The sequence below is a fragment of the Bacillus rossius genome, chromosome 2 (assembly GCF_032445375.1).
Source record: "Bacillus rossius redtenbacheri isolate Brsri chromosome 2, Brsri_v3, whole genome shotgun sequence".
NCBI lineage: Eukaryota > Metazoa > Arthropoda > Insecta > Phasmatodea > Bacillidae > Bacillus > Bacillus rossius.
Genome location: NC_086331.1, coordinates 2,257,726 through 2,273,927, shown reverse-complemented (window position 1 = coordinate 2,273,927; position 16,202 = coordinate 2,257,726). Strand labels below are relative to the sequence as shown.

The 16,202-nt window shown below is 40.6% G+C and overlaps 1 protein-coding gene across 4 annotated transcripts in view; it reads right to left on the bottom strand.

Moving 5' to 3' along the window:
- The window catches only part of LOC134529026 (bicaudal D-related protein homolog), a 234,327-nt gene that overhangs the window by 74,167 nt on the left and 143,958 nt on the right, over window positions 1-16,202 (bottom strand). For all 4 annotated transcript variants that reach the window (XM_063362706.1, XM_063362707.1, XM_063362705.1 and 1 more), the window contains 2 exons: window positions 5,513-5,728; window positions 3,287-3,403 (listed from right to left, as the gene is read on the bottom strand). In XM_063362706.1, the coding sequence (XP_063218776.1) occupies window positions 3,287-3,403; window positions 5,513-5,728 (333 nt within the window). The remainder of the gene's footprint in view (window positions 1-3,286; window positions 3,404-5,512; window positions 5,729-16,202) is intronic.

Below are 16,202 nucleotides of genomic sequence, written 5' to 3'. Positions count from 1 at the left end.
ACTCCTCGCAGTTGGTCGCGACAGCTCAGCGCGGGGTGAGCGGACAGCTGGGGTGTGGAGAACCCGCTATAGTACCTCGAGTGCATCCAGCCCTCGGCAAGGACTCCTCGCAGTTGGTCGCGACAGCTCGCCGCGGGGTGAGCGGACAGCTGGGGTGTGGAGAACCCGCTATAGTACCTCGAGTGCGTCCAGCCCTCGGCAAGGACTCCTCGCAGTTGGTCGCGACAGCACGCCGCGGGGTGAGCGGAGAGCTGGGGTGTGGAGAACCCGCTATAGTACCTCGAGTGCATCCAGCCCTCGGCAAGGACTCCTCGCAGTTGGTCGCGACAGCACGCCGCGGGGTGAGCGGACAGCTGGGGTGTGAAGAACCCGCTATAGTACCTCGAGTGCATCCAGCCCTCGGCAAGGACTCCCTCGCAGTTGGTCGCGACAGCTCGCCGCGGTGTGAGCGGACAGCTGGGGTGTGGAGAACCCGCTATAGTACCTCGAGTGCATCCAGCCCTCGGCAAGGACTCCTCGCAGTTGGTCGCGACAGCACGCCGCGGGGTGAGCGGACAGCTGGGGTGTGAAGAACCCGCTATAGTACCTCGAGTGCGTCCAGCCCTCGGCAAGGACTCCTCGCAGTTGGTCGCGACAGCTCGCCGCGGGGTGAGCGGACAGCTGGGGTGTGAAGAACCCGCTATAGTACCTCGAGTGCATCCAGCCCTCGGCAAGGACTCCCTCTCAGTTGGTCGCGACAGCTCGCCGCGGGGTGAGCGGACAGCTGGGGTGTGAAGAACCCGCTATAGTACCTCGAGTGCATCCAGCCCTCGGCAAGGACTCCCTCGCAGTTGGTCGCGACAGCTCGCCGCGGGGTGAGCGGACAGCTGGGGTGTGAAGAACCCGCTATAGTACCTCGAGTGCATCCAGCCCTCGGCAAGGACTCCTCGCAGTTGGTCGCGACAGCTCAGCGCGGGGTGAGCGGACAGCTGGGGTGTGGAGAACCCGCTATAGTACCTCGAGTGCATCCAGCCCTCGGCAAGGACTCCTCGCAGTTGGTCGCGACAGCTCGCCGCGGGGTGAGCGGACAGCTGGGGTGTGGAGAACCCGCTATAGTACCTCGAGTGCGTCCAGCCCTCGGCAAGGACTCCTCGCAGTTGGTCGCGACAGCACGCCGCGGGGTGAGCGGAGAGCTGGGGTGTGGAGAACCCGCTATAGTACCTCGAGTGCATCCAGCCCTCGGCAAGGACTCCTCGCAGTTGGTCGCGACAGCACGCCGCGGGGTGAGCGGACAGCTGGGGTGTGAAGAACCCGCTATAGTACCTCGAGTGCATCCAGCCCTCGGCAAGGACTCCCTCGCAGTTGGTCGCGACAGCTCGCCGCGGGGTGAGCGGACAGCTGGGGTGTGGAGAACCCGCTATAGTACCTCGAGTGCATCCAGCCCTCGGCAAGGACTCCTCGCAGTTGGTCGCGACAGCTCGCCGCGGGGTGAGCGGACAGCTGGGGTGTGAAGAACCCGCTATAGTACCTCGAGTGCGTCCAGCCCTCGGCAAGGACTCCTCGCAGTTGGTCGCGACAGCTCGCCGCGGGGTGAGCGGACAGCTGGGGTGTGGAGAACCCGCTATAGTACCTCGAGTGCATCCAGCCCTCGGCAAGGACTCCTCGCAGTTGGTCGCGACAGCTCAGCGCGGGGTGAGCGGAAAGCTGGGGTGTGAAGAACCCGCTATAGTACCTCGAGTGCGTCCAGCCCTCGGCAAGGACTCCTCGCAGTTGGTCGCGACAGCTCAGCGCGGGGTGAGCGGAAAGCTGGGGTGTGAAGAACCCGCTATAGTACCTCGAGTGCGTCCAGCCCTCGGCAAGGACTCCTCGCAGTTGGTCGCGACAGCTCGCCGCGGGGTGAGCGGACAGCTGGGGTGTGGAGAACCCGCTATAGTATCTCGAGTGCATCCAGCCCTCGGCAAGGACTCCCTCGCAGTTGGTCGCGACAGCTCGCCGCGGGGTGAGCGGACAGCTGGGGTGTGGAGAACCCGCTATAGTACCACGAGTGCGTCCAGCCCTCGGCAAGGACTCCTCGCAGTTGGTCGCGACAGCTCGGCGCGGGGTGAGCGGAACGAGAACTGGTCAAGCAGGCGGAAGAGATAGTGTCGCTCGTCCACGCGCGATGCACAGAAACCATCTCTCTCTCTCTCTTTCTCTCTGAGTGTGGAGTTGGAACATTCACTTCTGTCGGTGAACTTACACTCTCAATGACTTCTAATGAAATTCTGCTTGATAATGACGAATCCATGGAGTTCGTACTTGATAAATTTCTCCACAGAAGATAATGTTATTGTATGCGAAACATTGCCGCGAGGAGTTGCAGACTAGGCGAAACGAAACCGGACCGCCAATAGTTTTTGGCTCGGTGCCATTAGTCACCTGGAACCAACACCGAGCCGGCTTTCTTCAAAGAGTTGGTGCACCGTCTGGAATCCACCCAAGATTTATGGAAGGTGTCTGATCACATGCCAAGGTATCTCTCAAAACACTAAAGCTATTTCGCACTCCTGTGAGTAGCACAAGCAAACTCTAAATCTTTAAGCACATAAGGTATACGTTCAAGAGCGCATAAACCGCATTCACTTATGTTACACAGTTCAGGTTATCTGACAAGTGCGAAGAAATTAAAACGCGTTGGTACGGATTAGGAACTTATCAAGCAACTAAACGAATGAAGAAACACTAATCTGAAAAAAAAACCTCGAAAAATTGAGACGAAATTAGGGATAATTTGATATTATATTCTAAACTCTCATGTAACACTATGTTAATGGGCTGAAAGACTACTAGCGCCGTTAGTTCACAGGCCGTCGCGAGCTTCACTAAGCGGACCAGACACGCCATAGCAAAAGATAGGAAGTTGCTAGTCCTATCTTTAAGAACGTGGGATAGACTACGATAAAACCATTCCCTTTTGAACTAAAGTAAAGACGAGAGAAACTTGCACTGTACCTCAAATGGAAGTATTTAATAGTTAGTAAACATTTAATTTTGATGATCAAGCTAACACGTAAATCCATTATAATTTAAATGGCTTGACACCAGTTTTGCATCTACTTAGTTAAATTGTAAGTTACCAAAACACCACCACCATCACACACAACCTGGTTGAGTTACAAAAGATTACGGGTGACGTTTATTAAAAAAAAAAATTCATTTTCGTTTGTATCAGATAGAAAGATAGTTGCTCCTCCAGAGTGTACAAGAGGTGCGAGGAAATGCAGAGATGAGGGAGTGCTACAAGTGGAAGTGGCTCGGAGCTACTCACCTCTTCACGCAGCATCTCCAGACTGCTGACGTGGTCCTGCAGACTGGACTTCTTCAAGTGGCACTCGTCCTTAAGGCCCTGCAACTGCGACGACAGCTGCTCCTCAGCGCGACTGGACTGCAACAAGCGCCTCTACGCTCTTCGCCCTGTGCTCTCGCGCCAAGGCACGGGCTTCCACTTCGTATCGCCAAGTAACTCAGTAAAAATGTCGAATGGCCCGCAATACGCGTTAAAGGAAGCGTTTTTCGATAATGTCAACAAAGAAATAATAATCTTAATTTACGTTAATAAAGTTATAAAATAAAGTAGGTCGCCTTAAAGTTTACAAAATTACTTATTTCAGTTAAATTTTTTTGTTGAAATTAATTTTATTATTTTCATTTTAATTAATCTCAACAACCTGTTTGGCTGGCTTATGCCGTTTTTAGAGGCCTCAAATTGTATCCGTCCGAACCCAAGCGAAGTACACGAGGTTCTTTGCGTAACCTAGTCAGAGTCAGAACCATTTGGCGGGTTGTGTTGGCTACGGTGTACATTGAAATAATATAAATATGCGTCTTTGAGGCTACAATTTTAAACTACACGTCCTAGATTACTTCAAACCAGTGATTATCACTTCATGGTCGATAGTTTTAGAATAATCTTCATTTCAAACTTTTCAAAACTAGTTTTTTTTATTAAATTTTAATATTTCCCATAATTTGCATGCAAATAAATGTAGCATTTCTTTAAATTAATTAAAATATATTACATTTAAATAGGTGCAGCCATGAAAAAGTTAATCAACTTCAATTTACTGGTTTCTTTACTTAGCAATAGCGATGATTTTTTGCCATTGTTGAAAAACGCAAACATATGGTAATGTTTGGTAGATTAATATTTACATACAGAAGCGTGTTAATGCTGTTTTTAATTTGTAAAAATAACTTTAAACATAGTAACATTTTTAACAGCAATGTGGCTGTCAATTTCAAATATTATCCTGTAGTATTTTCGTGTTACTGCATGTTAGATCCAGTCGAGAGTAAAACATCTTCCCACACGGAGAGTAAATAATGATAACAGCACGCGATTTTTCGCAAAAAAAAATGTTTAGTACTCGCCAGATTTCACTATAAATCGCACAAACAAGTGACTGTTGTCGACACCCAACACAGGCGTCTCGTTTCTGCCAGCCATCTGGAATTACATGGCTTCGAAGGTCGACCATGATTCCTGTGCGTGCGTTTGAGACGCATACAACACATTCGTTCCTTTCTGGAGATTTGTTTGAATGTATAGTATGGAAATATTTTTGTAAGAAATTTTTGCAGGGCATTGAAACGCTGTCATTATTAATCATTAGTTTGGCACTAGCAGTTTTTTTTTAACAATTGTGCACCTGAAATTATAATAAATATATGCAACTATGAAGATAACGAATCGGAGGTAGGGTTGCATGAGGTGATTCACGCGATAGGTATCAACTCGGTGCTCACAAACTGAAGTCGAGCCACTGACGTGTCCTGTGGCTACGGAATAGCGAGACCGTCTGGTCAGAGTCCTCCAGACATGCAGCCTGTGGTCCAACAGCAGATGCGACACGAATGTAAGCATGTTTCAAGTCTGGCCTATTAAGAAATTACTCCGAAACCTTTTCCGGCCCCAACTTACAAGTCAGTAGCTTAAGGCCCTTGTTACACTGTCAAATTGTCGTCTCCAACCACATTTGACAATATTGGAATGAAAATGGCATCCGATTTTCTCCATCAAATAAAATTGGGCAGATAATCTCAAATGTGTTTTTAATCATGTAACACTATCAAAGTTTAATTTTTTTCCCGAGCTATATAAATCATTTTAAATTTATTCTAATGTTTAAATTGAATAATGCATCATAGCGCTGGATGGAAGTTTTGAACTTGTGGCTTTTGTGCATATTTAACTTTTAAAACATTTTAAAATTTATCTCACATTAATACTCGTTTCATAATAACATTAATGTTCGGTGATTTCAATAAGTTATTTATTTTAACATTTAAAATAATTTTATATGCATATTTTACATGCACTTCAAATTATTTTGCATGACATTCATGCTAACGATATTTTAGTTATTTAACCTTTACAACCTCTTTAACCGCCCGTGTGTTTTTTCGCCATTTTGAATATTCGTTGTGACGTACGCCATTTCCGTTTCGCTAGGCACACGTGTCAGAACCAGAAGTTGGGAATGAATGAGCTCACCTCCTTGAGCTGCGAGGTCAGCCGCAGGTTCTGCGCCGTCAGTTCCGAGATCAGCAGAGCCTTCTCCTTCTCGACCTGCCTGAAGACTGCCTCGCGCTCCTCCAAGGAGTGCTGCAGGTCGCTGATGTCTGCCTGCAGCTCTACGAGCCTCGTCTCGTAGTCCGACTGCGAGGTCTCCAGCCTGCGCCGCAGCAGGTGGCGGTCTTGCTCCAGCAGCTGCGACACACGCCGCCGCCTTACCCCCTGGTGCCTGGTGTCTGGTCCAGGGTCCCTGGTGTCTGGTCCCTGGTGTCTGGTCCCTGGTGTCTGGTCCCTGGTGTCTGGTCCCTGGTGTCTGGTCCCTGGTGTCTGGTCCCTGGTGTCTGGTCCCTGGTGTCTGGTCCCTGGTGTCTGGTCCCTGGTGTCTGGTCCCTGGTGTCTGGTCCCTGGTGTCTGGTCCCTGGTGTCTGGTCCCTGGTGTCTGGTCCCGAGTCCCGAGTCCCTTGTCCCTTGTCCCTGGTTCCTATTCCCGGCTTATAAATATTAACAACAAAATGCCGTTTTATATTCTTAAAAGAGCCAATCCGTCCCCGTATATAAAATATTATTTTAATGTTACCACCAACCTGCTTTAAACGTAAAAAAAAATAATTACCAATGTGTTAAGCTTTTATATTATTGTTGAATATTTAAATTGTAATTTTGGGCCAAGCAAGCTCGTAGCACACGTATTCAGAAATAAGTTTAGGAAATTTAAAACTCTGGTAAAAATACGCTAAGTAAACAGGAAAACAGGTTTACTGAAGAAACAACTACGTATGTTAATTAACAAAAAAATCACAACTTAATTGATTTTCCGATATCTGCGAACTACGTAAAATAATATCACACATTATTGTATCGTTCATATTATAGGTATCGCGCCAAATAAACGATATAATTTTGAACTCATGCAACGATAAGCATAATATAACATTTCTACGATTATCAATCATTTATTTCTTTTCAGCCATTAAACGGCGATTATAACTACAATCTTACACGGGAAGGGAGGGGTTGTGTACACACACACACACACAAACAAAATCATGAATAAACTATAAAATGCTAATATTACCGCCAAAAAAGAAATAATTTAATAGGAAACCGCGGCAAAGTGGTTTAAATCCTCCTCTTCCCCCAAAAATGAATTTCTGTGTACGGTACAGATTGTAATCAACCTTCGGTTATGAATTCTCAAGTTTTTTTTTTTTTCAATTGGTTGTGTCCCATTATGCATATTGACTTCAGAATCAAAACAAAACAACCACCCCATAACCTCTTAAATAATTGCTGTATAAATACGTCAACACCTCTCCTTGACTTCAATGAAGTTCCGCGTTCGCCGCTAGATGGCAGGTAGTGTTAAAAGTAAATATGTAAAGAACACTAACGTAATAATTTGACTCCTATCCCATGGCAACGTAAATTTATTAACGTATATTATTTGTAACGATGATTACACTAAGGAAATAGTGATACTGCGATCTAATTATTGTAACTTTAACATCAGCACACTTATTTGTACAGAACGTTAATAAATTGATGCTATATATATGCAACCCTTAATTGTGACAATTTTTAATGGGAGCTAATCAACTGTCTGCCGTATTTTTATTGAGAACTCGTTCGTAAGTTGCGAGCTCTCTGCAAAACATTGTAATTCGTATTCAGCAAGGCTGTACGGTACGTCTACTCATATCAGTCAACCGTCCGCTCCCTTCTGTTTATGATTCATTTATTATAACTATGTTGACTAGAGGCAAATATTGTAATAGGATAATATGGGAAACAGACAAAAAAAATGCGAGACATGTTGTTCAGCGAACCTGGCGGCGTGGACTGAACCTACGCTTTGGAAACGGCGGTAAAAGGCATTGAAGTGTGTTTGGTGCGATAAGATGATGGTTCTATTTGCGAATAAATAAACACATTATTATGTGAACAGTAATTCAGAATGGCCGGAAATATTTGTGCGGTGTTTGGCTGCAAAAATTACAACGTTACTAACTGCTTAAAGTCTTTTTTCAGATTTCCAGCGGACCCAACGCAGTAAGTGTTTCGCGTTTCGCGCATTCACAATTTTAACCCCTTTGTTTTATATTTTTGTCTCTTATTATAAAGTAATTATTTATTATAATTCCTTACCATTCTTGTAACATGATTTGTTTGCAGCAGTTTCTTTCGGTTTAATTAAGGATTTTTATTTAAAATGCAGTCACATTTTCAGGTGAGAAATTAATTTCATACATACAATTTACTTCCGTTACTAAAACTAGTTGTTCTTGTTTCCTTAAAAATAAAACAGCTGGAAAACCAATTAGATACTACATAGGCCTACTACTTGTTCAGTTATTTTGATAGATTATAGTTTGCACATAATTACATATCTATCTTTGACACATACCTTTAAATAAAGCCTGAGAACAGTTCTGTATGAATAATAGTGTTTGAATTTCTAGTTTTGGTAAAAACAGCACTTATATTAATTGTGTAAACATGTTGCCTTTAATATGCACGTAAAATTGAATTATGCGGGGCTTTCTTCAGTCCACGCCGCTAGAATGCGCTGCAGTCTGATGTCTCGCGCTTCGCCAATGCTAATTGGCCGGAGTTTCCCATATTATCCTATTACAATATTTGCTAGAGGTGGGTTGTTACAGCAATTTTCGGTATCTGTTCCAACCTGATACTGATTAGAGGTGGGTTGTTACAGCAATTTTCGGTATCTATTCCAACCTGATACTGATACAGCATTGTACCATGGTAAAAGTCTCTGATACTTCTGTATCAGACGGTCCCAGGAGGCAACAAAGCTCCGCGTACGCAGACCGTGCGACCGGAAGGAGAATCTGATACATTATTTATCACGCCTGGTAATTCTCTATCTCTGATACTCTCATGCCCGCCTGATACAGCCAGTATCAATCAGTTCAACATTAACTGCAGTTCGTCCTGGCCGTGTATCACCATGTTGCGAGTTGTCATGCTTTGTAGTTGGTATCTTTATAGTGAAATAAGGAATGGATAAGTGCACGAAAAAGACTTCATTTGTGTGGAATTTTTTCACGGAAAATAATGAGTTTGCTAATTGTAATTTGTGTAAACAAAAACTGAGTTATAAATCATCGACTAATCTGAAGAAACATTTGAAACGTAAACATTGATATAGTTAGTATGCTCACTAATGTACCTATCTGTTTTTTTATTTTTTATTTTTGATAAAATCGTGCATTTTTAATGTATAAAAACACTAGTTACTAATTGTTTTCGAAAAAAGAAAGTCCATATGTTGATTACATCTGTTATTAGTGTCAACTGAGAATTTATTTGCATTTTCATAGCTGTTAGGTGCACAAATATAAATATTATAGGGATCTTGTATTAATGTACTTTTTAATATTAAATTTTCATTAGTTTTATTATTGAACGAGACGGTGCACGCACTGCGCACTGAGCGTACTTTGAAGTAGGGCAATAAACAAAACGACTTGTAACCAGGGCTGCCACTCTGATATTCATGAAAAACCTAGATAACCTACAAAAAAAACCCCAGACACATGGGTAAAAAACCCAGATGCGTCTAAAATGCTATCGTTGAAAATGTTTGCGTACTAATTCAAAAATATAAACATAACTGGTTTTGATATAAAACAATTAATTACCTTACAAGACTGCTAACGGTTGAATACAACCAATACAAGAAAATTACACTGCAGCAAAATGGCTGTATAAGTAATTCTTGGACCAACACATATCATAAAAAAACCTACAAATATATACATGACAAAACAAACACCATCACTGCATTCTTTAAACCGGTAATTGTTTTTATAAAACTGCATCATGTACGTTAGTCTTTATTCAGAGTCTGATTCTACAAGATTGGTTTGAAGGTTAATTGTTGCATTGGTTTTGTGTTCTGCAAGCCTCTTTGAAGAATGTGTCTAATTTAATATTCGACTTAGCTTCTTGAAAACTAGTTTTGTGTTAATATGTATTTTTGTGTGTGAAACACATAGACTTGTTTGCATTTATCAAACAGATATTGCAACAGATACAGTAGCTACTACCTTTATTATTGTTTTAGGTATAAAAATAATTAAAATTATAAAAAAACCTAGAATTGTTGGAATTCATTATTTAAAATCCCAGAAACCCAAACACCATTGGAAAAATCCAGATCTGGGTGAAAACCCCATGAGTGGCAGCCCTGCTTGTAACAATATCGCTTTGCGCCTCTCCTTCAAGGCTTCAACGCCTTCCCCTGCGCTTCCTCCCCTACATTCTTTCCCTTCTTTATCCCTTATTCGTCGTTCCTGCTCCCTCCCCTTTCACAAGCTCCGCCCAAGTGACCGTCATCTGCGATCGGGTACTGCGCTCATTGGCCGTGGTGTTGTTCCAGGTGAATTCTGAACTGATACTAAAGTCTCTGATACTTTTCAAGTGTACTCGTTTGCCGTTCCTGATACAGGCGCGTATCAGTGTCAAAGTATCAGGCTGATACTTTTCGACCCACCTCTAATACTGATACAGTAATGTACCTAGTTACAAGTCTCTGATACTTCTGTATCAGACGGTCCCAGGAAGCAACAAAGCTCCGCGTACGCAGACCGTGCGACCGGAAGGAGAATCTGATACATTATTTATCACGCCCGGTAATTCTCTACCTCTGTTACTCTCATGCCCGCCTGATACAGCCAGTATCAATCAGTTCAACATTCACTGCAGTTCGTCCTGGCCGTGTCACCATGTACATTGTTGCGGGCTGTCATGCTTTGTAGTTAGTATCTTTATAGTGAAATAAGGAATGGATAAGTGCACGAAAAAGACTTCATTTGTGTGGAATTTTTTTACGGAAAATAATGAGTTTGCTAATTGTAATTTGTGTAAACAAAAACTGTTTTATAAATCATCATCGACTAATCTGAAGAAACATTTGAAACGTAAACATTGATATAGTATGCTCACTAATTTACGTATCTGTTGTTTTTTTTAAATTTTTAATTTTTTATAAAATCGTAATCTTTTAATGTATGAAAACACTAGTTACTAATTGTTTTCGGAAAAAAAAGTCCTAATGTTGATTACATCTGTTATTAGTGTCAACTGAGAATTTATTTGCATTTTCATAGCTGTTAGGTGCACAAATATAAATATTATATCTTGTATTAATGTACTTTTTAATATTAAAATTTCATTAGTTTTATTATTGAACGAGTCTGTGCACGCACTGCGCACTGAGCGTACTTTGATGTGGGACAATAACCAAACGACTCGTAACAATTTCGCTTTGTGCCTCTCCTTCAACGCCTTCACCTGCGCTTCCTCCCCTGCATTATTTCCCTTCTTTATCCCTTATTCGTCGTTCCTGCTCCCTCCCCTTTCACAAGCTCCGCCCAAGTGACCGTCATCTGCGATCGGGTTCTGCGCACATTGGCCGTGGTGTTGTTCCAGGCGAATTCTGAACTGATACTAAAGTACCTGATACTTTTCAAGTGTACTCGTTTGCCGTTCCTGATACAGGCGCGTATCAGTGCCAAAGTATCAGGTTGATACTTTTCGACCCACCTCTAATGTTGACGTGTACCCCCCAAGTTAGTTGCATTGATTTGTAATGTATTTGAGTCAATAAAACTTCAATACTAAAACAAAAAAAGGACAGGGTCTATGCACTTATCGTATGAACTAAGGATTCTGTATACACCATCAGAATGTCATTAACAATTATAGCCTAACTGTGAACAAACTGGTTTTACTTTCTCGATATTATTATTTTGACTCGCGTACAACATTTTAGTGTTGAGGAAACCATATATATATTTTTTAAATTTTAAATAAAGGTGCGAGTCAACAAATGTTTATTTATATATATATATATATATATATAACGCGTCGTTAAATGATTGTTGTGTTTTACATATGCCTGTCTATTAAAAATAATATATACGATACTTAGTTATTAAATAATGTGTAGTGCCTAATTGTACATGAATCGGGAGACAACTTTATGATTAAATACCAACATTTAATTTAATTTTTGTGTGACAATGTGTGTGTGAAAGTATCAGTTAGTTATTGAAGGCTGTAGTTAATTGTACGTTCCTATTTGTGTATTTGAGGCTTTTTTAGCTACCACTTCAGGTATAGCCAATCTGTGTGTATTGCATTAGATGGCCATTTATGTATATTAATATCGGGATTTTACGTGTCAAAGATGGGAATGTTTAGGGAAACACCTTTGTTAACCTAAAATTGTTCTACCACCAACAGATACCACTTTCTGTCTGTAATAAAATTTTACTTAAATCTTTAATTTTTATATAATGTTTATCAATACACTAAAATATAAATTATACGATATTTTGATAAAACGTATAAATGTATTACAGAGACCTAGATCCTGAACCCTAGTATTTTTAGTATGAACTCAGATCCTGATATAATTCGGAACAAAACTAAATTTCATTGATCTTAAGCTGTGTGGTAGTGTGATATCATTAGTAGCCGATTTCAGAGGGAAAAAAGGAATTATGTTTAACCTGAGAGTGATATCTGTGTGCCTCGACTAATGCAGCGGTGTTCTGGTGGGATTAACATACCAGGTACTATTAAACGTTCAACGAACATAATTGGTATCAATGACAGTGAATTGATGAGTATTGGAGATGAAGCTCTACAAGACAGTGAAAAGAGCAAATTGGTGTAAAATAAAGTAATTTGTTTAATATATTTATTCTATGCAGTAACTATAATATTAAGTTTTCCCTTTGAAAAGTAACTTTACATATGTATCTACCAAACATGTAAGCTTTTGAAGAACTTAGCGATATTTGCTGTTAAAAGTTTAGTGATTTTATTGGTTTATATATTGCCATAATTTAATTTTTTACACTAACTTTAATAACATTAAAATTTACTGTTTTGTGTTTGAGTAGTAACTAATGATGTTATTTTGTAAAAATAACAGGACTTTATTAAGTAAAGAGTTCTTCACTAGAATAAAGTTTCTTCTTGTATATTTTTAATTTTGGAATGATATTAACAATATTAGAGCTCTTACAATGCTTATGAATATCGTAAATAACAATTGCGAGACAACTAAAATAAAATGAAAGCTTGGGAGTTCAGACCAGGTCTCGAATGTCCTATACAAATAATGTATTTTAGTCAGCCGTCGCTACCATCTAATAATCTATGTATTGTGGCTTTAATTGTGGCTTAAGCGCTTGAATACCAAGTCAAAAAATAAAACATGGCATTCCAGTAAAATCACAAAGTATTATGTAAAATTCATTTCAATGCATTCCATAAGTCTGAAAGTAAATAATAAAATATTAAGCATTTAAATCGTCGTAGTCAACAATGGTGTACGACAGTTTGTCAGTCTGTCTCCTTTGCAGTTGTAGTAGTTCTTGGGTTCAAATCCCGCCCATCTCACTTTTTTTTAATATCTTTTATATGACTTATATTAACATTTTAACACAGTAATTGGAAAAAAAATCGTATTAATATTTGTTTCAGTACGTATTGTTATAATAACTTTCAATACTCAGCTCCGAATGTTGGATTTGTTGTTTTACAATAGGTAGTTATTTAACATTAAATTTTACTAACAATAAAAATAAATCTTATAAATATATTATAATAACTGTATAAACATACATTTAAAGAAGAGTTTGTTTCATTGTTTTTTTTTTAAACAAATTTAAAGTTTTATTCCGAGCTTGATGGCATTTCACACTCTCGACCTACAAAACAAGAGGACTGTCACTGTCTACATAAGGTTCTAAAAACCACCCCCACTACCCTTTCCCACCCCTTAAAGGGGAATTTTGATACTTCTTGGTGAAAGGTTATACAACTGACGTTTAAAATAAGAGGAATATTATTGGCTACATCTTAATGTGGAAAAAAAAATGTTTACAAGCTTTATAAAAACAAATCTAAACTAAACATTATAAAGTAAAGAAGTTACCAACCTGCGACGTTTTATGATTTTAAATATTTATTATTTATATATAATACTGATTTCAAAAGCATGTCTGTAAACATTAAATACTAATTTTCCAGTCTTTTATCGGAGCAGTGCTGCTATCTGTGCATGATGGAGGCCAGCAACGTTTAAGATCCAGGCAGCGAATTATAGCGGCGGGCGCACAAAGTAAGAGTGTGATTTGCGTCTCGAAATTTTAGCACGTACCTAAAAAGCTAAAATGTTATTGATTAGTATATTTATCAGGCTCGGGATTATTTTAAAGAACTCTACTTCAAATTTCGTATGATAAGTTCATTTGCAACACGTGAACACGTGAATTCGCTCGCTGCACATCACTGGCGAGTGGCCAGGTAGACGCGGGGCTTACAGAGGTACCGGGCAGGTACCGGGCACGCCGGCGCAGTGCAGGATCAGGTTCCACTCCCGATGCGCCTTCAACTTCCCTGGCTTCCAGAATCACGACAGAACAATGCCGACATTTGCACCGCGTCACATGCATGGTGTAAGGAAGGGGAGGTGAAACCGTGCGCAGGCTAACCGGCGCGTCCATATAGGCGAACTAGGCAACCGCCCAGGGCGCCAAGTAGCTGGGGGCGGCGCAGCACGACACATAACAGCTCATATAATATGTTTAACGATTATTGAAACTAGACGAAAATGGATTTTTGTAACAGTTTGGAATGTTTATATTGATATAAGTAATTATTTAAAGTCCACGGTGACCTGTTTATGATTTGTAATAACTAAAAAAGTAAAAAAAAAAACACAAGCCTGCTTACATTTGATTGTTGACAAAATATTAGGCTTACGTGATGTATTTTGAGAAAAGGGAAAAAAAAATTTTTTGGTTTCCGGACCGGGTTGGGGGGGGGGGGGGGGGAGATTAAGGTTTTTCGCCTAGGGCGCCAATTTACCTTGCACCGGCCCTGGCGCTATCCATCCATTTCATCTGCGTCTCGTGCGAATTTTTGTTATTGTTGGTGCTTACATAATCCTGAGTGCTTTTATGTAGCTGTGCAGAGTTCGGATGTCACAAGCATTTCAAAAAGACTCGAAATTCTGGCATAAAATATTTTTCTTTTCCAAAAAAATTCACGTCTTTGCAATAAGTGGGTAAACGTATGCAAAAGGTAGGACAATTTCTGTGTTAGCAGATTTAAGTTTAAACAAACGTTATTTTAAGTAGAAATTTCACTTGTTTTATAATACGAGTATATATTTTTATTTTTTTTTGTGTGATTAACTGTAGGTTAGTATTAGGTCAAGGAATATATTTCGTGCTAAATACTGAGTTATTATCCATAATAATAAAGTCTTTCACGGTAAAAGGGTTATTTATTGAATTAATTTATTAAATGATATTTAAAAGTATATATACATTAATAAAACTCAAATCAATGTTTTTTAAAATGTTTGTGTGTTCGGGCATCAGCGAGAACTACAGAATTTATTTCAATTTTGTTTTTCTTGTTTGTTATAGAAATAACCTAAACACTAGTTGGTGTAGCATTAATAAAGGGGAAAAATATTTCATAAATGCATGTAAACAAATCTAATAAAAGTAGAAATGTGAACCCCTTATACATCAAAAAGAAACATGCGCATTTTTTCTATTGTTCAAAATGTTCTCTTTAATGGAGTGGGGAGGACGTATTATAGGCCTACCATTACGTTTAAATATATTTAAATATACACGCAAAACTGTGAGATATTAATTATAAAATATACAGAAACGAAACAGGCTTACATACAACCACTTTTGAAATTCGAGGTCTAATGGGTTTGTTTTAAATGAATTCGTATAGGCTTTGGAAGAAGTTAATTTTTATTTCTTTACTATTCATATGTATTTAACATAATAATGTTAATGCAAAATACCGCTTAAAATGCGGTGCGTGAAAGTGAATTAGCCTACTTCTCTAGTGGTACACAGCAGTTTTCTAGCTGTCGGCGTTGCGGTCAATTTGGCATTCGGCGTTATGGTATTCGGCGTTATTGTACGTTCGGCGTTGTGGTAACGACCCCGCGATTGGTTACTCGTCGAATCACGGAGGATGGAACTGTCAGGAGGTGGCCTGCTCGGACGTAACTGACACTTTATAAACCACCATCGCCGTACTGACACGCCCGAAACTGTGCTTGACCACGACTTACAAACCATCACAGGTATAAATCATAATTCACACCGTTTAATACGCGGGCCTCTGAACTTGTCTCCACCATGCAACTAATGCTCTAGTGGTCCGCAAACACGGCTCATGCCTGCCATCTGCTGGGCATGCGGCGAGTGCGTTGCTGACCACGCATAATGCGCTAACACAAGGTAACGGAACGCGAACTCTCCAACACTGCGCAATTCTCACTCATCGTTCAGCTGTCAAAAAAAAAATACTGGGAAGTTTCTAGTCGTCTCCGGTGTAACGTTTCGCGCTATGCGCACACTGAAATCTCAAAATTATTAAATAACCCTTCTGGAAACCTTACCGCATATTAAAGTAATATTAAAATCCCCGGAAAACGAAAAACACAGTAGTTTAAAATCTATTTCCTTTAATTTATTGTTAGAGACCCGTGAATTTCGCGGATTCAATGACCTCCAGGATAGACTCCAATATCCTCTACACACTCGGGCAAATGCCAACTGTTCATTGGCTGCTGTCTCGTGAGTCGTCT